The following is a 23,811-nucleotide window of genomic DNA, read 5'->3' as shown; positions in this document are numbered from 1 at the left end:
TGGACCTGAATCTAATACTGGAACTGCGTTCCTGACCGTTCTGGTTCACTTTCACCCCTGGTTATATTGCCATGTTTCACCCATAGCTGTCTCCATTCACAGCGGTGTCTTAACACTCACTGATACATGCTACATGGAGTTTTTGGATCGAAACAAGGTAAGTACGCGATAATATCTCCTTAAAGTCATGGTGTCTGTAATTCTGCTCTCGCGTGCTCTCACCTCCAGATAGGGTTTTGCTTTTTAAAAAACATTTTTTTTTTTAAATGCCCTCCTGTTCAAAATTTTTCCTCCCCTAGAAAATTGAGATTTAAAGCTTTCGAATGATGTATCACACATGCATATCGGACAATTTTGAAAGTTGGCTCAATTGGGGGTCTCAGAGCAGAACTTCAAGTCACCTGAGTGTTTTCCGCCATATATATTTTTTATTTTATTTTTTGCTACTTCGCGGTTTTTCACTTATCGGGGCGGGTTCTGGTCCCCATTAACCGCGAAAAACGAGGCATCACTCGAAACACTTTTGAAAAAGCAACTTTTCTCGAAATAATCAACAGTTGCGTGATGTGTACGTAGCACGCTATAATGCAACAAGTGACGACTTGCGATAAGTGTCCTCATTCTATTCACCATTCAATGATTCAGTCCTAAAAGTTGCCATAGAAAGTCACAGTCTGACTGTCACACGGTATTACCATGTCTCGGTGACGCCCCACGCGTGGTGGAGAGTATTGGATAGTGGAAGCTGTTTTTTGTCACTACTTAGAAGCCGCCTCCTACAGAATGGACAGCGAGGATGAGAGCGTGGAAGAAGTCGTGGAAGGTAAGACGACAAAAGTCCGTCGAATTTAAAAAAGATATACTTGCGCCGTTGAGTGGGGGAAGTCAAATAACTGGCGAATCTCCACACGTCGGCCGGCTAGTGGGCCCCCTGTGCAACACGACGCGCCCGGGCCTCGATTTGAGCAGAGGAGCTGCCTGACAGGCGCCCAACAGCGGTCTGGCTTCTCCCAAACTCTCGCTGCAAGAGTGCCGGTCGACCGGAAGTAGCCCCGGGAAGAAAATTACACGCTACGGACATTATAATGCACGCGCCACTAGTAAACGTGTAGTTTCGATTGCTTTTGACTTGAAGTAAGTCTGACATATAAACTTTATATCAACGCAAACTGAAGCATGCGTCCAGCGGGTATCTAATACGATTATCATGTGTTCCAAAACTGTAAGAGGAAAGCGTTCATATTCAAGTGGAAGTATGTACTTGTTTAACTCATTACTGAACTTAAAAGTAACTGCTGAGGCTAAAACGGAGTATCCAAACTACGGCCCGCGGGCCAACTGTGACCCACTCCCAAGTTTTTAATGGCTCGCAGTAAAGTATGAAAGTATTAAATATGGCCAGCACAAGTAGCTTAAATTCAGCCTACATTCTGTTGCACTTCTGTGCAACAAGTCACCCATGATTAGTCCATATTATATTCGTTTGCCCTCCCTGACACAATTCGCATATTTAGGTCCTGCTCTGGCTGCCAGTTGAACCAAATGTTTGCATAAAAGGCATGTGTCACTACTGTCTCATTAAAAGTACTACATTTAAAGTACAAATACCTGATTTAACCCTTTCATGCGCTAATTGTTTATTTTTTTTAACCCTTAAAGAGCATTCATTTAACTCATTTGCTGCAATTGAGGGTGCTAGACATCCAATACATTTTGAATGCGCCCATGAATCTTGAGCCTTCACAGCCATACCTGCACTGATATTACTGCCCCTTCTCAGGCAGCCAATTCCTGGAAATACTGTATTTTTATTAGGGCTGTCAAACGATTCAAATTTTTAATCGAGTTAATTACAGCTTAAAAATTAATTAATCGTAATTAATCGCAATTCAAACCATCTATAAAATATGACATATTTTTCTGTAAATTATTGTTGGAATGGAAAGATAAGACACAAGATGGATATATACATTCAAAATACAGTACATAAGGACTATTTGTTTATTATAACAATAAATCAACAAGATGGCATTAACATTATTAACATTCTGTTAAAGCGATCCATGGATAGAAAGACTTGTAGTTCTTAAAAGAAAAATGTTAGTACAAGTTATAGAAATTTTATATTAAAACCCCTCTTAATGTTTTCGTTTTAATTTGTAAAATTTTCAATCAAAAAAATAAACTAGTAGCCCGCCATTGTTGATGTCAATAATTACTTACACAATGCTCATGGGTGCTGAAGCCTATAAAATCAGTCGCACCCAAGCGCCAGCAGAGGGCGGCAAAACTCCATGAAACACAATTAACAAGCAGTTCACTGTACTGACATATAAATCTGTCTGAGCGGGGGAGTGCTTTAATTGCGTCAAATATTTTAACGTGATTAATTAAGAAAATTAATTAACGCCCGTTAACACGATAATTTTGACAGCCCTAATTTTTATTAATTCTTTTTTTTCTTTTTTAATTAATTCTTATTAATTAATTAATAAGAATTAAAATAAGAATTAAAAGTCTTTTTAACAAATAGGTAATTTTAACAAATTAAAAGTCATGTCGGCTCGATGTTGTCGGTGCCGCTGGTGGTGGTCACATTGAGGACTTGTAAAGCGTGAAATAAAAACTTGAAGTTATATACAATACGTTTATCCAGCTAGTTATTGTTTTTTGTTTTTTTAAATATACCGCAATGGTTTTGGAACATTATTTTTGAATCACCCGGTACTATTATACATTCTGGAGGCACCACTGGAGTCCAAACAAATTTAGATTCCTTTCGTTTCGATACACTTGACTAACTCATATGATACTCCTGGTCTCTTAATTTTGCATCACATTTTCTCGACATTATTAAGCAGGGGGCGCTTTCTTGTTATTTCATTATTTATTCATTTTTTAGAATGAATTCATGGATCAAAATCTCCGAGATATACCCTAAAATCTTACTGGATAGTGATTGCCACGTGACAGTTAATTATGTTACTTCTAGAACAGAAGTACAGTACATGGGGAACTTGTGTAATGCCAAAAATTGATCCATCATGAAATGTCCAGTACAATAAGGGTTCATAAATGCTGAAGAATTTCCTTTAACGTGTCCTTTCTCATTTAATGTCGGTACTAAATGAAGGCTTCAGATGATGCTCATATTATATAATCATCCATCAAGTGTAATTATTGACTCTGTTTAGGTCCGCTGGATGAAGATGACCAACCTCATGGGCAATGCACAGTGACTTACTCATCTAGTGATCGCTTTGAAGGACACTTTAAACACGGAGAGAAAAATGGGAAGGGAAAATTCTTTTTCTTTGATGGAAGGTACTGTACTTTCATTTGAACTCATAGTGAACATTTTTAAGATCACAAAAGTGTATTCACTCGTAACAGCTCAAGACTGAACAAGCAACCCTGAAACGTCATGAATTAAGTTGATGAATCTTGCCATAGCAATAGGCTACATATTGAAAGCGGGCACACTTTATTTTGAAGAAATGTTCATGATTATTTTTTTCTGTTTCCCTTAAAATTTAGTGAAGCATACCAGTATATTGTTAGAAGTACCATTTACACCAGGGGTTCCCAAAGTGTTCCACACTAGACTGCAGTGTCTACTGGATTTCTTTCCAACAAAAAAGGATGACACTTTTGCACCAATCTGGTGTCTTACAAGTGTAATTAGTTTATTGTAGTCCGGTGCTAATTGTTTTAGCAAAAACCTCATTGATTAAACCAGGGGTCGGCAACCCAAAATGTTGAAAGAGCCATATTCGGCCAAAATAACAAAAAACAAATGTCTGGAGCTGCAAAAAAAATTAAAAACCTTCAAGAAGCATTATAATTAAGGCAACACATGTTATACAGTGGGGCAAATACAGTAAGTATTTAGTCAACCACCAATTGTGCAAGTTGTCCTTCTTGAAAATATTAGAGAGGCCTGTAATTGTCAACATGGGTAAACCTCAACCATGAGAGACCGATTGTGGGAAAAAAAAACAACTGAAAATCACATTGTTTGGTTTTTAAAGAATTGATTTCCAAATTAGAGTGGAAAATAAGTATTTGGTCACCTACAAACAAGCAAGATTTCTGGCTGTCAAAGAGGTCTAACTTCTAATGAGGCTCCACTCGTTACCTGTATTAATGGTCCCTGTTTTAACTCATTATCGGTATAAAAGACACCTGTCCACAAGCTCAGTCAGTCAAACTCCAAACTCCACTATGGCCAAGACCAAAGCGCTACCGTGGGAGCAATTATTACAAAATGGAAGACATACAAGACCACTGATAATCTCCCTCGATCTGGGGCTCCATGCAAGATCTCACCCCGTGGCGTCAAAATGACAAGAACGGTGAGCAAAAATCCCAGAACCACACGGGGGGACCTAGTGAATGACCTACAGAGAGCTGGGACCACAGTAACAAAGTCTACTATCAGTAACACAATACGCCGCCAGGGACTCAAATCCTGCACTGCCAGACGTGTCCCCCTGCTGAAGCCAGTACACGTCCAGGCCCATCTGCGGTTCGCTAGAGAGCATTTGGATGATCCAGAAGAGGACTGGGAGAATGTGTTATGGTCAGATGAAACCAAAATAGAACTTTTTGGTTGAAACACAGGTTCTCGTGTTTGGAGGAGAAAGAATACTGAATTGCATCCGAAGAACACCATACCCACTGTGAAGCATGGGGGTGGAAACATCATGCTTTGGGGCTGTTTTTCTGCAAAGGGACCAGGACGACTGATCTGTATAAAGGAAAGAATGAATGGGGCCATGTATCGAGAGATTTTGAGTTAAAATCTCCTTTCATCAGCAAGGGCAGTGAAGATGTGGCTGTATCTTTCAGCATGACAATGATCCCAAACACACAGCCAGGGCAACAAAGGAGTGGCTTTGTAAGAATCATTTCAAGGTCCTGGAGAAGCCTAGCCAGTCTCCAGATCTCAACCCCATAGAAAATCTGTGGAGGGAGTTGAAAGTCCGTGTTCCCCAACGACAGCCCCAAAACATCACTGCTCTAGAGGAGATCTGCATGGAGGAATGGGCCAAAATACCAGCAACAGTGTGTGAAAAGCTTGTGAAGAGTTACAGAAAATGTTTGGCCTCCGTTATTGCCAACAAAGGGTACTTAAAGTATTGAGAATTTGAGATTGACTTTTGGTATTGACCAAATACTTATTTTCCACCATGATGTGCAAATAAATTCTTTAAAAATCAAACAATGTGATTTTCTGTTTTTTTCCCCACATTCTGTCTCTCATGGTTGAGGTCTACCCATGTTGACAATTACAGGCCTCTCTAATATTTTCAAGTGGGAGAACACTTGACTACTTGTTGTTGTACTATGCTACTTCAAGTTTAACTTCGTTACAGTATTAATGAATTGTTTAATTGCTTCGATAAAATTTAAGAAATGCAATAAAGAAATCCAAATTTTGATGTAATTTTTGAAGTCTGCAAATAGGTGTTCTGATATGTTGATGAATGACTCCTGCATTTACCAGTCACCATCTGTGAACGGTTTTCCACGCTTCATTATCTCCCGGTTTGAATGAATGAATGAATGAAATTTATTGTCATTGTCATCATCATCGGTATCATTGACAGTTACAGAATGTGGACAGGTGTCATCATTAACTTCCGAATGAGGTCAGCTCTTCAAGACTTCTCACGACTTTTATCTTCATATCTTGCGATTTGACAAGGATTTTGCAATCCGAGACTCAGGTGCTGGCAATTTTTCCCTCTTTCTTGAGCTGACGTGCTTTTCTCGCTATTTGGGCATTTCGGTGAGTCAAGTTGTCATTCAGAAAACTCTTCGTTCCTTTCAGGCGGTGGCGCTGGTTAAACAGGGCAACCTGCTCTTGTGGTCTGCCAGCTTCACGACCACCGCCGCCGATCCTCTACCCCCAGCTGGGAGCAGAAAGCAATGACGGATGTCCTGCGGTTCCACATTTATTCCAAATTCTTGCAGCTTGGCCGTTTGCAACAAAACTTGCAGCTTTGCAGCAGTAGCGGAGTTTGGGGATGCAATCCACTTTTTAAATCTATTTTTGCACTCCTCTAATTTTTCCAGGAATAATGCAATCGCACTCACTGGGTACTCGGCTCCAAAAGAAGTATGCCTTCCCCGGAAATGTCTTTCCACATTACTCCTTTTGTGATTTGGCAACTTTTAGAACATTCAGAATATCCTTCCGCATTGGCAATGAATGCAATTGATTTGGGCCAAGAAACGTTGAATCCTCTGTTCTCACTTTTTTTCCCCTCGTTTCCCCTGTAAGATCCAATTCTATGGCCGGTCATATAGCCGCCGTTTTGTTTACAACAGCCGCCCTGCTGATAGAAACGTACGTCACAGGCTATACGCAAATCTTCGTTGACAGAAATGTTGAAATTAGAGATGCACGATAATATTGGTTACCGATAATTATCGGCCGATAATGGCAATTATGACGTCACACAGATAATCCAGATAAAATGAAATTCAACCGATAATGCAGTCCGATAATTATATACTTGATTAAGCCTCCAAATGGGCGCAGTCAACAGTTTTGTCCAATTCTGCTAGTTTTAAGGAAGTGTTTTTGCAGTGTAGTAATGTGATATATGTTAGGAATGGCTTACTTTTAAAGGCATTTTTGTGCAACTTGGGTGTTTACTCTCTAAGTAATTGTTGCCAAAAGCTTACCATTACACAACGTCATTGCAATTGTTTAGTTGTTGGAATTTACTACTTGTTCACATTTGATGTTTAAAAAAATAGCACTAAATTACATTTTTGCACAGTAACATTTGATCTTTGTATACTTTAAAATTTTACATACATATTTGAATAGAATTATCGGCGTGACATTATCGGTTATCGGGTGGAAGCAGCAGGAAATTATCGGTTATCGATATCGGTTGAAAAATGTATTATCGTGCATCACTAGTTGAAATGTAATATTTATTCTCCACATTTTTACTGCATTGCAAAACGTTAAGATTGTTTATGTCATGTTTGTATTCCTACAGAAACCATGTTCAAACAAAAAATATATTTCCCTCCCCCATCTTTTTCCATTTTCAAACATTTTTGAAACGCTCCAGGGAGCCACTAGGGTAGCGCTAAAGAGCCGCATGCGGCTCTCAAAACATGGGTTGCCGACCCCCAGGTAAAACGTAGGACGTAGGACCAAAAACCAGGACCCACAGTGACCTTAGAGGACCGGTTTGGGCACCCCTGGTTTACACTAACAGCCGTCATGCTTAATTTAGTTATCCAAATGAACCAGTAAATGTTTCCTCTCTATTTCAAAGAAGATTTGAGTTAAATTAACCCAATTATGTCAGTACGTTCAGGTGATTTATTCAAATTACCTCTGCCTTTTCTGCTCAGCACCTTGGAGGGCTTCTATGTGGATGATGTTCTTCAGGGTCAGGGGGTGTATTCGTACGAAGAAGGGGGCATCATGTATGGCACGTATGTGGATGGCGAACTCAACGGGCCAGCTCAGGAATTGGATCGAGAGGGTCGCCTGGTGTTCAAGGGCCAGTACAAAGACAACATTCGCTGTGGAGAGTGCTGGGCATACTACCCTGTGGGTCAATCTAACTTGCTGCCTAAAGTTCACATAACACCGATTTTAATCCCAAAAAATCATGTATTTATTTTGTATGTTTAATCTAGGATGGAGGCTGTGTGTTTGGGGAGGTGAATGACGAAGGAGATATGACCGGTGAATCATTAGCATACGTCTACCCTGATAGACGTACAGCTCTACATGGAAGTTTTGTTGAAGGAGAACTAATTCAAGCTCGGCTCGCCACACTTACAGTTGCTGAGAACGGAAGACCATATTTCGAGGTCACACCTCATGGTAAGCAAGCAGCCACATGCACTGGTACAACATTTTTACTTGCCAAACACATCACCACATGGTACATTAAGCAGGTTTTTAGATGATAACGGATTCCACCAGAAATGCATTCGGAATGGTGGGAATTACAAACGTGTCGGTAGCGGGCTCCTCAATCAATACAAAAGCTGACAGGATGCTAGGAATCAGTTGCCTGAGGTTTTGTATTGTTTTTGTCTTTTTCAACAACCTACAACAACTCATGGAACGAACCTCGCACAGGCTCAGGGGAATTACAGGACCAGTAATACAAGCAAGCAAGTAACATCGCGTTTCCATATGACAATGGAAAGAAATATAAATTAATGCTATTGGCACCAATGCCTCTATAACCACTTCTAAAACATGAACGTTTGACTAGTGACTACATTTACAGTATATACCAAGAACAGAGAAGGATAGCTATTAGCACGATTGCACCTGCAAAGGCCAACACGATAATTTGAGGGTGGGGGAAATTCTAAATAAAATCCCAACTACAGTGGTATAAAAAAGTATGTGAACCTTTTGGAAATTCTCATATTTCTGCATAAAATCACCATCAAATGTGATCTGATCTTTGTCAAAATCAGAATCACACAGATGAAAAAACAGTGTCTGCTTTAACTAAAACCACCCAAACATTTTAAGGTTTTCATATTTTAATGAGGATATTATGCAAACAATGAGGGAAGGGGGAAAAATAAGATAAGTAAGTGAACCATCACATTTCATATTTTCTGCCCCCCAAGCAGCAATAACTTCAACCAGACTCTTCCTGTAGCTGCAGAACGGCTGTCTGTAGGTAATGCCAAAGCATCTCAATGGGGTTCAAGTTCAAGACTTTGACTTGACTTGACTTTGATGTAAAAGAATCTTCTAATGAATTGTCTAAGCTTCATCTCGGGTAAAGGCGACAAGGCGCTGCCAGGGCACTGTCATTATCGATGCAATACTTACAGTAGTATGAAAAATTATCTGAACCTTTTGGAATTTCTCACAATACTGCATAAAATCACAGTCAAATGTGATCTGATCTTTGTCAAAATCATACAGATAAAAATACAGTGTCTACTTTAACTAAAACCGTTTATAGGTTTTCATATTTTAATGAGGGTAGTTTGCAAACAATGACAGAAGGGGAAAAAATAAGTAAGTAAACCATCACATTTAATATTTTATGCCCCCCCCCCCCTCCTTTGGCAGCAATAACTTCAGCCAGACGCTTCCTGTAGCTGCAGATCAGTCTGCCACATTGATCAGGACTAATCTTGGCCCATTCTTCTCTAGAAAACTGCTGTAGTTAGATTCCTGGGATGTCTGGCATGAATCGTTGTCTTTAGGTGTCTTTACTTTGACTTGGCCACTGCAGAACGTGTATTTTGTTCTTCTGAAACCATTCTGAAGTTGATTTAGTTCTCTGTTTTGGATCAATTGTCTTGTTGCAGCATCCATCCTCTTTTTAGCTTCAACTGTCTGACTGACGGCCTTAGGTTTTCCTGCAAAACATCCTGATACACTTTTGAATTCATTCCTTCAATAATGATTGCAAGTTGTCCAGGCCCGGAGGTAGCAAAACAGCCCCAAATCATGATGCTCCCTCCACCATGCTTCATGGTGGGGATGAGGTGTTGATGTTGGTAAGCTGTTCCATTTTTCCTGCACACATGACGTTGTGTGTTACTCCTAAACAATTCAACTTTGGTTTTATCAGTCCACAAAATATTTTGCCAAAACTTTTGTGGAGTATCCAAGTGCCTCTTTGCGAACAATAAATGAGCAGCAATGTTTTTTTTTAGACAGTAGTGGCTTCTTCCTCTGTGGAGTCCTCCCATGAACACAATTCTTGGCCATAGTTTTACATACTTAAGGACATACTGGAGTCCTCCCATGAACACCATTCTTGGCCATACTTTTACATGTACATAACATAGTTTTACCTCTCAGAGTATTCTGCGCTGAACTGTTGGCGTCATTTTTGGTGGACGGGCACTCCTTGGGAGAGAAGCAACATTGCCAAACTCTCTCCATTTGTAGACAACGGTAACACTTTACAATAAGGATCCCTTAATTAACATTAGTTAATGCATTTTTAGACAATAAATAATGTTTAAGTAACATTACAATAATTACTATAATTGCTTATCTTCACGTGAAATAATACCATACTTAAGGTTGGGTTATAATATATATAATACATTACTCAACATTAATTCACATATACATTAGTGCATTAATAAATAGTTATGAATGTATACTGGTACTAGTAAGTGATTGTTATTTTAAAATGAGAAACATTGCTCTGTGAGTCCTTGGGTGCTGCTAACCTAACCTTAAGTATGGTATTGTTTCACGTGTACGTACCTCATAAGTTTTACTTAACCTTAATTAACCATTACTGAATGTTTTTGGGACCCTTATTGTAAAGTGTAGCACACGTGTCCCTTAACTAAGAAATTATAAATGCTTAAGTTCCCCCCCTTAACCTTTATCAACCATTACTGAATGCTTTTTGGATCCTTATTGTAAAGTGTAGCACATGTGTCCCTTAACTAAGAAATTATAAATGCTAAGTTAACAAACCCTAACCCTGAACCCAAACCCCTAACCCTATATAGGCCTTTTTTTATTTTTATTTTACCAAACCATTAGTTACTGTCTGGTTGTGCATTAACTTATGTTATTTAATATATTAATAAATGTTAGATCAGCAATTATATTAATTATTGCAATGTTACTTATACATTAGTTATTTTCTAAAAATGCATTAATTAATGTTAATTAAGGGACCCTTATTGTAAAGTGTTACCTACACAACTTCTCTGACTGTCGATTGATGAACTTCCAGACTTTTAGAGATGGTTTTGTATCCTTTGCCAGCTTTATAGAAATCAACAATCCTTAATCACAGGTCTTCAGACAGCTCTTTTGACCGAGCCATGATGCAGATCTGACAATGCTTCAAGACATTTCTTACCAGATATGTGTTGTATAGTGGGCAGGGCAGCTTTAAAGCACTCATCAGTGATTGGGCACACCCCTGATTTAAAAATTTTTGGTAAAAATTGGTTTCAGTTGCTCTTTAAGTCTCCTTAGGCAGAGGGTTCATTTACTTATTTTTCGCAGAGGTTGCGCTAGACTTTTTCGTTGTCTGTCATTTTGACTGACAGTGTCATAAAAATCCGGTCATAATCTATTCTTACCCGTCACTTACATTTTTAAAATGATAATAATGACATATTCAACAGTATTTAGTTTTCATTCATTTTTAATTAATATTCTGTCCGAACAAGCTTAACAAGAGGCAAACAGACAGCGGAGTGCACCAATCAGCGACGGGCAGACGTGCCGTTAGCAAAGCGACGAGGGCAGGACGAGGGACTTGCGCGCGGAAGTAAACATAGGAGGAGAACGGCGTTTATTCAACATGGCTAGCGCGAGACAGACTGTTGTCAATGTCTCTTGTCGATGTGTTTTAGCTCATTTAAAACTGAATTTACCGCGGATTGGAACATATTGTCGGCTCTCCCGCCATCCGTGTTGTTGTAAAGACGACTTTCGGCACGCAAGAGTGACGTTGCTCGTGAAGAACACGTCACGCAAATAAACAAATCTGATTTGTCGATTGATTTTGTACCTACTCGAGAGGCTGTGTCCCAGACTTTTCTCTCAGTGTTTGAAAAATACAGGGAGAACAGTCTGGCCGTGCCAGGCAAACACTCAGTTGCCTTGACATTTTTCCGAGTAAGTCCAACGACGTCGTGCATCAAGAGAGACAATAGCTAATTAATATGCTCACTCGCCACCCTGTGGTCTGGGGTGTGAATTGCAACCTGTCAAAATGACGGACAGACTTCAGTTTTTTCCGTCAACGTTTTAAAAAACCGGTCAACGACGGAAAATATTCGGTTAACGCGACCCCTGTTTTCCCCCTTCTGTCATTGTTTGCATGCTATCCTCATCAAAATATGAAAACCGATAAATGTTTATCTGTGTGATTTTGACAAAGATCAGATCACATTTGGTTGTGATTTTATACAGTATTGTGAGAAATTCCAAAAGGTTCAGATAATTTTTCATACTACTGTAAGTATTGCTTTGATAATGACAGCGCCCTGACAGTGCGTTGTCGCCTTATACCCGAGATAAAGCTTAGACAGTTCATTAGAAGATCCTTTTACATCAAATCAGTCCATGGTGACAAAAAGATGGGGAGCTGATTGCTCGATCCATATGTTGCAAGCCAGTCAGTTTTTAAATAATTGGGTTCTTAATGATTGATTTCTACGTTAAAAAACAAAAAACACCTATAGCTTTATTTCTACATGATGTTAAATATTGTAAACTGGGTTGAATCGTGATTGAATCATTTTCTTTCAAGATCAGCCTTATGACAGAGCTTTCCATCTCTAATATTTAGTCTGTCAAATTGTCATTTGTGATACATCGTTTTATTGGTTTGTGAAAATCATATTTATTACAGTGAAACCTTGAATGACAAACTTAATTCATTTAATGTGTTTCATTGGGATGCCTGGAAATAAAATTAATCTGCTCCAGTCCTAAAAACAAGTCACTTTTTCAAGTTGCTGGCATACTGGTAAAGAGCGGGTAGCTAACGGGTAGCTAGACACGCAGTAGTGTTTGAGCTTGCCGACAGAAAACCTTCTGCCCGTACCTGTGCCAGACCACATACTTTGCAGGGCTTCTTAACTCAATCAGTGTCAAAAACACATTTATAAATGGTTTAAAATGAAAATATTCCGAGCCACGGACTTGTTTTTATGTTTTCATGGGAATTTTTGTGGGAGTATTCCAAGCTTCAAGACAAAGTGAAGCGCCAAACTCACCAGCAATGGGCAGCAGCCCCATTATTTATTTTAATTTTTTTCCTCTCTCACCAATATGGCTGTATGCCGTCATCCAGGAAATTACAAAGTTACTGAAAGTGTACACTAATGTTTTAAACAGAAAAAGGCAGGTGCATAAATTTGGGAACCCCAGTAGAAAAATTCTATCACTATTTAGTAGATCACTCTGTTGCAAAAATAACAGCCTCTTAACACATTCTATATTCATTTAATGTCTCGATTCTGGTTGAAGGTATTTTTGGCCATTCATCTTCATAAAACATTTCCAGTTTTGATGGTTTCCGAGCATGGACAACCTGCTTTAAATCAGACCACAGTTTTTCAATAATATTCAGGTTTGGGGACTGAGATGTCCATTTAAGAACATTGGACATTCTCCTCTGCATGAATGCCTTTGTATGTTTTGAGCAGTGTTTGGGGTCATTGTCTTGTTGAAGTATCCAGCCCTGGCACTGCTTCAACTTTGCCACTGATTCTTGAACATTGTTCTGAAGAATCTGCTGATAGTGACTGGAATCCATGCAACCTTCCACTTTAACAGGATTGCCAATACCTGCACTGGCCACACATCCCCTACAGCATGATTGACCAACCACCAAATTGTGGGCAGCAAGTGTTTGTCTTGGAATGCAGGGTTCTTCATCCTCCATGCACCCAATGATATGTAAAGGAAAATCTTAAAAATTATCAGAGGTGCCATAACTCATTCCACTCCAGTAGCAGCCATAGAATTTCTTTAACTAATGCAAGACTCACTAACTCGCAACTGGCTGCTGTCGCTATTTGAAGGAAGTGATATATGAATATTGTAAGTCATACCTTGACTTTGTCAAACGGTGATGAGTGGTGGTCCTATAAATATTAAAACATACAGTAGTTGAAAAGGTTCCTCCTTTAGTGGTTACTCAACACCAGCTTCCTCAACCGCATGGCTGTCTTTGACGTGACGATACCGGATACATTTCCAAACAACTTCATCTTTTTGGATGGGGGGAAAGATGCATGGATTAATTTCCTTCAGCCACTGGTTGGCATGTTTTGTGGAAAATTCACATTTAAATGCAAACACTTCAAAGTGGAAAGCGGCTGGCTACGATGTCTGGCTTTCACGGACGACTGCAATAATTGACAATCCTGGCTTGCACAGGTTGGAAATTTAGGGTTTATTTGTGTGGAGTTTCAATTCTGCGATGGTGTTTAAGCCCATCCAATTTGGTGGCGATGCAAAACACTTTTCTTGACATAATTGGGTTTCTACTGTGTTACCATCTGGTAATGCAGTGACCAGAGCCAATCAGATGGATGCTCCGCGCAGATGCAAAGTTTTTTTTTTCTCTACCCTCTAGTTCCTTTCATTTCCTTTCTTTTTATTTATTTATTTTTCCAATTAAAAATTCCACAATAATACTACTTAGTTTCAGTAACGAGAGTAAATGTAATTTGTTACATTCCACCCTTGTGTAATCCACATACTACTGTAGGTCTGGGCTTCAACGTTATTTGTGTGTGAATATGCTGCTGTGACCGAGGGGGTGGGACTGAGGTTAGGTAGCCTGGAACTCCAGACTCACCGCTGTTCCAGCTATAGAGTCTGGCAACTGTTCAGCGGATCAAATTCCCAGGGCGGAGCAAGCCACAGCAAACAGACAGCGAAGTGGACCAATCAGCGACGAGTGGACGTGACGTTGGTAAAGCGACAAGAAACTAGCGCAAGGACGTAAACATTCGAGCAAAGCGGAAAACGGAGAAGTTTATTCAACATGGCTAGCGCGAGACAGACTGTTGGTTTTAGCGACTCATTGTGTTTTTGGTCATTTAAAACTGAACTTACTGCGTATAGGAACATATTCTCGGCTCTCCCGTTCACCATCTGTGTTGTGGAGACAACTTCCGATGTGCAAGAGTTACGTTGCTCGTTAAGAACACGTCACGCAAATAAACGGATCGGACGATTTCGTTTGGGTTCGAGAGGCCAATAAGGAGCTGGGTCCCTGACTCTATAGCTGGAACAGCGGTGAGTCTCGAGTTCCAGGCTAGAGGTTAGGTGCGCCAGTGCCAAAAATGTGTGATGTCACACATACTGTAAATGTTTTCAAAATGATTAGGAAAAGATTCACTTATCTAAAAAATCATATAAGAGGGTTGCGCGGAAGCTTTTGTAGATGGCAAATTCTACAGTGCCTTGCAAAAGTATTCGGCCCCCTTGAATCTTGCAACCTTTCGCCACATTTCAGGCTTCAAACATAAAGATATGAAATTTTTGTTTTTTGTCAAGAATCAACAACAAGTGGGACACAATCGTGAAGTGGAACAACATTTATTGGATAATTTAAACTTTTTTAACAAATAAAAAACTGAAAAGTGGGGCGTGCAATATTATTCGGCCCCTTTACTTTCAGTGCAGCAAACTCACTCCAGAAGTTCAGTGAGGATCTCTGAATGATCCAATGTTGTCCTAAATGACCGATGATGATAAATAGAATCCACCTGTGTGTAATCAAGTCTCCTTATAAATGCACCTGCTCTGTGATAGTCTCAGGGTTCTGTTTAAAGTGCAGAGAGCATTATGAAAACCAAGGAACACACCAGGCAGGTCCGAGGTACTGTTGTAGAGAAGTTTAAAGCCGGATTTGGATACAAAAAGATTTCCCAAGCTTTAAACATTTCAAGGAGCACTGTGCAAGCCATCAGATTGAAATGGAAGGTGCATCAGACCACTGCAAATCTACCAAGACCCGGCCGTCCTTCCAAACTTTCTTCTCAAACAAGGAGAAAACTGATCAGAGATGCAGCCAAGAGGCCCATGATCACTCTGGATGAACTGCAGAGATCTACAGCTGAGGTGGGAGAGTCTGTCCATAGGACAACAATCAGTCGTACACTGCACAAATCTGGCCTTTATGGAAGAGTGGCAAGAAGAAAGCCATTTCTCAAAGATATCCATAAAAAGTCTCGTTTAAAGTTTGCCACAAGCCACCTGGGAGACACACCAAACATGTGGAAGAAGGTGCTCTGGTCAGATGAAACCAAAATTGAACTTTTTGGCCACAATGCAAAACGATATGTTTGGCGTAAAAGCAACACAGCTCATCACCCTGAACACACCATCCGCACTGTCAAACATGGTGGTGGCAGCATCATGGTTTGGGCCTGCTTTTCTTCAGCAGGGACAGGGAAGATGGTTAAGATTGACGGGAAGATGGATGCAGCCAAATACAGGAACATTCTGGAAGAAAACCTGTTGGTATCTGCACAAGACATGAGACTGGGACGGAGATTTATCTTCCAACAGGACAATGATCCAAAACATAAAGCCAAATCTACAGTGGAATGGTTAAAAAATAAACGTATCCAGGTGTTAGAATGGCCAAGTCAAAGTCCAGACCTGAATCCAATCGAGAAGCTGTGTAAAGAGCTGAAGACTGCTGTTCACAAACACTCTCCATCCAACCTCACTGAGCTCGAGCTGTTTTGCAAGGAAGAATGGGCAAGAATGTCAGTCTCTCGATGTGCAAAACTGATAGAAACATACCCCAAGCGACTTGCAGCTGTAATTGGAGCAAAAGGTGGCGCTACAAAGTATTAACGCAAGGGGGCCGAATAATATTGCACGCCCCACTTTTCAGTTTTTTATTTGTTAAAAAAGTTTAAATTATCCAATAAATTTTGTTCCACTTCACGATTGTGTCCCACTTGTTGTTGATTCTTGATAAAAAAAAATAAAATTTTATATCTTTATGTTTGAAGCCTGAAATGTGGCGAAAGGTTGCAAGGTTCAAGGGGGCCGAATACTTTTGCAAGGCACTGTATATTGTCTTCTACTCCTAAATCTTTTTGTTCCACTGTTTCATACGGTTTGTTAAGTAGAGTGCATGGCCGTTTAAAAACAACCTCTAATGCAGTCCTCCCATTTCAAGGTGCTGTTTATACTTATGATAAGTCCACGTCCACTTGTATTGCTACCCATACTCTGCTGCCAGACCCTTACGAGAGTCAAAGGTACTGTCAGTCAGCTTTGAAGTGGAGTTGCAGGACTGTTCTGTGCATCCTTGGATAAATTTCCCTTTTCAGGGTGTTTGTGGCAGACTCCTTGATTAAAGGAGCTGGACAAGGTCTGTTTGCCAAGATAGATGCTGAAAGAGACACCGTGGTGGCCTTTTATAATGGAGTACGAATCACACACTCAGAGGTTTGGAACCTTCCGGTCTCATTATTTATCTTATTCCTCCAGTGTCAAATTTCATTGAGCCTTTTTTGTTTGTTTGTTTTTAATAATCCTCAGGTAGACAACAGAGACTGGGCATTGAACGGCAACACAATCTCACTCGATGAAGACACTGTGATTGATGTACCTCAGCCATTTGACCAGATAGAGAAATATTGTGCCTCACTTGGTCACAAAGCAAACCACTCCTTCACCCCAAACTGCAAATATGATGTGTGAGTACAAAACCTCTTGATAAAGTTTACAATGATTGGTTCTAAAAGCTTTTATTTTTCCCCCTAGGTTTGTCCACCCCCGTTTTGGGTCTATCAAATGCATCCGTACATTAAGGGCCGTGCAAAAGGATGAAGAGCTGACTGTTGCCTATGGTTACGACCATGGGGCGACTGGGAAGAATGCCCCTGAGGCTCCTGACTGGTACAAGCAGGAGCTGCATGTGTTTCAACATGGACAAGCAGTTCCCACAGCCTATTGAGGCTACAGATAAACTTTTGGACAATACAACACCCTGCTGCCTACGATTCACTCTTTATTCCCTGTAGCCACATTCTGGACTATAAAGACAGTATAAAAGGTCGCTATGCTGAATATTTAAGAAAAAGTAGTATTTTTTTTTAGACTACCAAATCATTTAAATTGAGAAAATGATCTATGCAATATTTTTTTTAAAGTGGAATCATGCCATTTCTCAATTATTAACTTTATTTTTATGTGTGGTCACAACCCTTTGGGTAGACAAAGGCAAAGAAGTTAAAGATATTTGGAAGCAACTTACCAAAAGCCAAAGTAATAACTAAAATCCAAGTAGTCAGTCATCAAATTACAATGCTATTGAATACTATCTATCAGCCTTCAGCCAATGTAATGTGATAAGGTATAGAGGTGGTGGTCTGTGCATTTGGTTCTTACGCCTATAGTAGAGATTGATTTACCCGATTTAGGACCACCACAACAATCACATTACAATTACAAATATCATCAAGACTATACAAAAGTACAATAAAACAGCATGAATCTGTGCCATGTACCTGATCAATGCAGGTCAAATCAAGAAAAATGACCAGAGATGCTAATTATTAAATGGGAGGGAAATAAATATTTTCTGATACAGATGTGTTGTGCTTCTTAAAATTGTCTCTGGTTGAATGGGGGGAGGGGGGGGGGTATTCACACGTGATACAGGATGATCGAGTTTAAGCAGTGGTGGATGAAGTACGGTACTCACTTTTTTTTTTTGTTTTTAAGTAACCGTACTGATACAAGGGCAAAAAATAATAAGAAATTTACTCAAGTAAAAATTCAAAAATACTTGTTTCAAAATTTACAAGTAAAAAGTAAAAGTATTTTCTCCCGATGCCAAAATGTGACACTTTATATATACACTCACCGGCCACTTTATTAGGTACACCATGCTAGTAGTTGGACCCCCTTTTGCCTTCAGAACTGCCTCAATTCTTCGTGGCATAGATTCAACAAGATGCTGGAAGCATTCCTCAGAGAGTTTGGTCCATATTGACATGATGGCATCACACAGTTGGTGCAGATTTGTTGGCTGCACATACATGATGCAAATCTCCCGTTCCACCGCATTCCAAAGATGCTCTATTGGATTGAGATCTGGTGACTGTGGAGGCCATTTGAGTACAGTGAACTCATTGTCATGTTCAAAAAACCAGTCTGAGATGATTCCAGCTTTGTGACATGGCGCATTATCCTGCTGAAAGTAGCCATCAGAAGTTGAGTACATTGTGGTCATAAAGGGATGGACATGGTCAGCAACAATACTCAGGTAGGCTGTGGCGTTCCAACGATGCTCAACTGGTACCAAGCGGCCCAAAGAGTGCCAAGAAAATATTCCCCACACCATTACACCACCACCACCAGCCTGAACATGGCAGGATGGATCCATGTTTTCATGTTGTTGACGCCAAATTCTGACCCTACCATCCGAATGTCGCAGCAGAAATCGAGACTCATCAGACCAGGCAACGTTTTTCCAATCTTATATTGTCCAATTTCAATGAGCTTGTGCAAATTGTAGCCTCAGTTTCCTGTTCTTAGCTGAAAGGAGTGGCACCCGGCGTGGCCTTCTGCTGCTGTAGTCCATCTGCCTCAAAGTTCGACGTACTGTGCGTTCAGAGATGCCCTTCTGCCTACCTTGGTTGTAACGGGTGGTTATTTGAGTCACTGTTGCCTTTCTATCAGCTCGAACCAGTCTGGCCATTCTCCTCTGACCTCTGGCATCAATAAGGCATTTCCACCCACAGAACCGCTGCTCACTGGATATTTTTTCTTTTTCGGACCATTCTCTGTAAACCCTAGAGATGGTTGTGCGTGAAAATCCCAGTAGATCAGCAGTTTCTGAAATACTCAGACCAGCCCTTCTGGCACCAACAACCATGCCACGTTCAAAGTCACTCAAATCACCTTTCTTACCCATACTGATGCTCGATTTGAACTGCAGGAGATTGTCTTAAACCATGTCTACATCCCTAAATGCACTGAGTTGCTGCCATGTGATTGGCTGATTAGATATTAAGTGTTAACGAGCAGTTGGACAGGTTTACCTGATAAAGTGGCCGACGAGTGTGTGTGTATATATATATATATATATATATATATATATATATATATATACACAGTGCCTCGCAAAAGTATTCGGCCCCCTTGAATCTTGCAACCTTTCGCCACATTTCAGGCTTCAAACATAAAGATATGAAATTTAATTTTTTTGTCAAGAATCAACAACAAGTGGGACACAATCGTGAAGTGGAACAACATTTATTGGATAATTTAAACTTTTTTAACAAATAAAAAACTGAAAAGTGGGGCGTGCAATATTATTCGGCCCCTATACTTTCAGTGCAGCAAACTCACTCCAGAAGTTCAGTGAGGATCTCTGAATGATCCAATGTTGTCCTAAATGACCGATGATGATAAATAGAATCCACCTGTGTGTAATCAAGTCTCTGTATAAATGCACCTGCTCTGTGATAGTCTCAGGGTTCTGTTTAAAGTGCAGAGAGCATTATGAAAACCAAGGAACACACCAGGCAGGTCCGAGATACTGTTGTGGAGAAGTTTAAAGCCGGATTTGGATACAAAAAGATTTCCCAAGCTTTAAACATCTCAAGGAGCACTGTGCAAGCCATCATATTGAAATGGAAGGAGCATCAGACCACTGCAAATCTACCAAGACCCGTCCGTCCTTCCAAACTTTCTTCTCAAACAAGGAGAAAACTGATCAGAGATGCAGCCAAGAGGCCCATTATCACTCTGGATGAACTGCAGAGATCTACAGCTGAGGTGGGAGAGTCTGTCCATAGGACAACAATTAGTCGTACACTGCACAAATCTGGGCTTTTGTGGAAGAGTGTCAAGAAGAAAGCCATTTCTCAAAGATATCCATAAAAAGTCTCGTTTAAAGTTTGCCACAAGCCACCTGGGAGACACACCAAACATGTGGAAGAAGGTGCTCTGGTCAGATGAAACCAAAATTGTACTTTTTGGCCACAATGCAAAACGATATGTTTGGCGTAAAAGCAACACAGCTCATCACCCTGAACACACCATCCCCACTGTCAAATATGGTGGTGGCAGCATCATGGTTTGGGCCTGCTTTTCTTCAGCAGGGACAGGGAAGATGGTTAAAATTGACGGGAAGATGGATGCAGCCAAATACAGGAACATTCTGGAAGAAAACCTGTTGGTATCTGCACAAGACTTGAGACTGGGACGGAGATTTATGTTCCAACAGGACAATGATCCAAAACATACAGCCAAATCTACAATGGAATGGTTAAAAAATAAACGTATCCAGGTGTTAGAATAGCCAAGTCAAAGTCCAGACCTGAATCCAATCGAGAATCTGTGGAAAGAGCTGAAGACTGCTGTTCACAAACACTCTCCATCCAACCTCACTGAGCTCGAGCTGTTTTGCAAGGAAGAATGGGCAAGAATGTCAGTCTCTCGATGTGCAAAACTGATAGAAACATACCCCAAGCGACTTGCAGCTGGAATTGGAGCAAAAGGTGGCGCTACAAAGTATTAACGCAAGGGGGCCGAATAATATTGCACGCCCCACTTTTCAGTTTTTTATTTGTTAAAAAAGTTTAAATTATCCAATAAATTTTGTTCCACTTCACGATTGTGTCCCATTTGTTGTTGATTCTTGACAAAAAATTAAAATTTTATATCTTTATGTTTGAAGCCTGAAATGTGGCGAAAGGTTGCAAGGTTCAAGGGGGCCGAATACTTTTGCAAGGCACTGTACATATTATTATACAGTATATATATGGCGGAAAACAGGTGACTTGAAGTTCCGCTCTGAGACCCCCAATTTTGCCAAATTTCAAAATTGTCCGATATACATGTGTGATACATCATTGGAAAGCTTAAAATCTCAATTTTCTGGGGGAAGAAAAATTTTGGACAGGAGGGCATTTTTTTTTTTTTTTTTTTTAAATGTTTTTTAAACAGCAAAATCCTATCTGGAGGTGAGAATTACAGACGCCATGACTTTAACGAGATATTATCACGTACGTATCTTGTTTCGTTCCAAAAACTCCATGTCGCATGTATCACTGAGTGTCAAGACACAGCTGTGAATGGCCACAGATGGATTTTTGGGGATTTTATGGGTGAAACATGGTAATAAAACAATGGTCGCGATGTAGAAATCACAGACATCAAGGACTGGTCGAGATTTTTTTTTTTCATATATTTACCTTTTTAAGCGTTTTTTTTTTCTTTCAATTTTTCTTTGTTTGGATTGATTATTTATCATCTAACATATCAAGGAAAAGGCAACAGTAACAAAAAAAAAATACAATTTAGCGATAGTTATGAGGTAGATATCGTGACTTTTTTACAGACGCCAGTTTTTTCATTGTGATGTAATTTGTTTAAAAGTTTATGTGAGTGAAAAAATTTTCAAAGTCTTTTTTTTTTTTTTTCAAACAAAATATTTAACTGGGGTTTCCGGGGCAAAACGGACAAATTAAAAATAGTTTGCGGGCTTAATGTGCCATGAATCTGCTATGGCAGCATACAGACATATTGTTCTATCAAACACAACAGTTGTTTTGGCTAAAAATACAGCAGTTTCTTTTCAAGAGGAGTGCAAGAGCAGAAACTGCTTTTTCAGTCTTGTCTGTGTTTTATCGCCATATATATATATATATATATATATATATATATATATATATATATATATATATATATATATACTAGTCCTTCTCAAAAAATTAGCATATCGTGATAAAGTTCATTATTTTCTGTAATGTACTGATAAACATTAGACTTTCATATAATTTAGATTCATTACACACAACTAAAGTAGTTCAAGCCTTTTATTGTTTTAATATTGATGATTTTGACAAAAAAGTCAAGAAAAAACAAAAATCCCTATCTCAAAAAATTCGCATATTTCATCCAACCAATACAAAAAAAAGTGTTTTTTAATACAAAAAAAGTCAACCTTCAATTAATTATATCAGCTATGCACTCAATACTAGGTCGGGAATCCTTTTGCAGCAATGACTGCTTCAATACGGCGTGGCATGGAGGCAATCAGCCTGTGGCACTGCTGAGGTGTTATGGAGGCCCAGGATGTTTTGATAGCGACCGTAAGCTCATCCACAATGTTGGGTTTGGTGTCTCTCAACTTCCTTTTCACAATATCCCACAGATTCTCTATGGGGTTCAGGTCAGGAGAGTTGGCAGGCCAATGAGCACAGCAATGCCATGGTCAGTAAACCATTTACCGGTGGTTTTGGCACTGCGAGCAGGTGCCCGGTCGTGCTGAAAAATGAAATCTTCATCTCCATAAAGCTTTTCAGCAGATGGAAGCATGAAGTGCTCCAAAATCTCCCGATAGCTAGCTGCATTGACGCTGCCCTTGATAAAACACAGTAGACCAACACCAGCAGCTGACACGGCACCCCAGACCATCACTGACTGTGGGTACTTGACACTGGACTTTAGGCATTTTGGCATTTCCTTCTCCCCATGCAAAATTTGCTTTCATCTGAAAAAAGTACTTTGGACCACTGAGCAGCAGTCCAGTGCTGCTTCTCTGTAGCCCAGGTCAGGCGCTTCTGCCGCTGTTTCAGGTTCAAATGTGGCTTGACCTGAGGAATGCGGCACCTGTAGCCCATTTCCAGCACACGCCTGTGCACGGTGGCTCTGGATGTTTCTACTCCAGACTCAGTCCACTGTTTCTGCAGGTCCCCCAAGGTCTGGAATCGGCCCTTCTCCACAATTTTTCTCAGGGTGCGGTCACCTCTTCTGGTTGTGCAGCGTTTCCTGCCACACTTTTTCCTTCCCACAGAATTCCCACTGAGGTGCCTTGATACAGCACTCTGGGAATAGCCTATTCGCTCAGAAATTTCTTTCTGTGTCTTCGCCTCTTGCTTGAGGGTGTCAATGATGGCCTCCTGGACAGCAGTCAGGTCGACAGTCTTGCCCATGATTGTGGTTTTGAGTAATGAACCAGGCTGGGAGTTTTTAAAAGCCTCAGGAATCTTACGCAGGGGTTTTGAGTTAATTCTTTGATTCAGATGATTAGGTTAGGAGCTTCTTTAGAGTACCTTTTCATGATATGCTAATTTTTTGAGATAGGGATTTTTGTTTTTTCTTGACTTTTTTGCCAAAATCATCAATATTAAAACAATAAAAGGCTTGAACTACTTCAGTTGTGTGTAATGAATCTAAAATATATGAAAGTCTAATATTTATCAGTACATTACAGAAAATAATGAGCTTTATCACAATATGCTAATTTTTTTTAGAGGGACCAGTATATATATACGTACATATATATATGTAAC

The 23,811-nt window shown here is 39.9% G+C and overlaps 1 protein-coding gene across 2 annotated transcripts; it reads left to right on the top strand.

Moving 5' to 3' along the window:
* Positions 1-598: 598 nt before the first annotated feature.
* On the top strand, positions 599-18,080 carry setd7 (SET domain containing 7, histone lysine methyltransferase). Of its 2 annotated transcripts, XM_057850706.1 has the most exons (8): positions 599-823; positions 3,195-3,324; positions 7,387-7,588; positions 7,678-7,867; positions 16,674-16,755; positions 16,828-16,945; positions 17,039-17,196; positions 17,264-18,080. In XM_057850706.1, exons 1-8 carry the CDS (start codon positions 784-786, stop codon positions 17,454-17,456), a joined length of 1,113 nt encoding a protein of 370 aa, XP_057706689.1. In that variant the 5' UTR covers positions 599-783; the 3' UTR covers positions 17,457-18,080. The 2 variants fall into 2 exon arrangements, 1 of the variants encoding a protein (XP_057706689.1); XR_009064851.1 differs by lacking the exons at positions 16,674-16,755; positions 17,264-18,080 and having other exon boundaries at positions 628-823; positions 17,039-17,185.
* The last annotated feature ends 5,731 nt before the right edge of the window (positions 18,081-23,811 follow it).

The sequence above is a fragment of the Corythoichthys intestinalis genome, chromosome 11, assembly GCF_030265065.1.
Source record: "Corythoichthys intestinalis isolate RoL2023-P3 chromosome 11, ASM3026506v1, whole genome shotgun sequence".
NCBI classification, from domain to species: domain Eukaryota; kingdom Metazoa; phylum Chordata; class Actinopteri; order Syngnathiformes; family Syngnathidae; genus Corythoichthys; species Corythoichthys intestinalis.
This window is presented reverse-complemented; position numbering and strand designations above follow the sequence as displayed.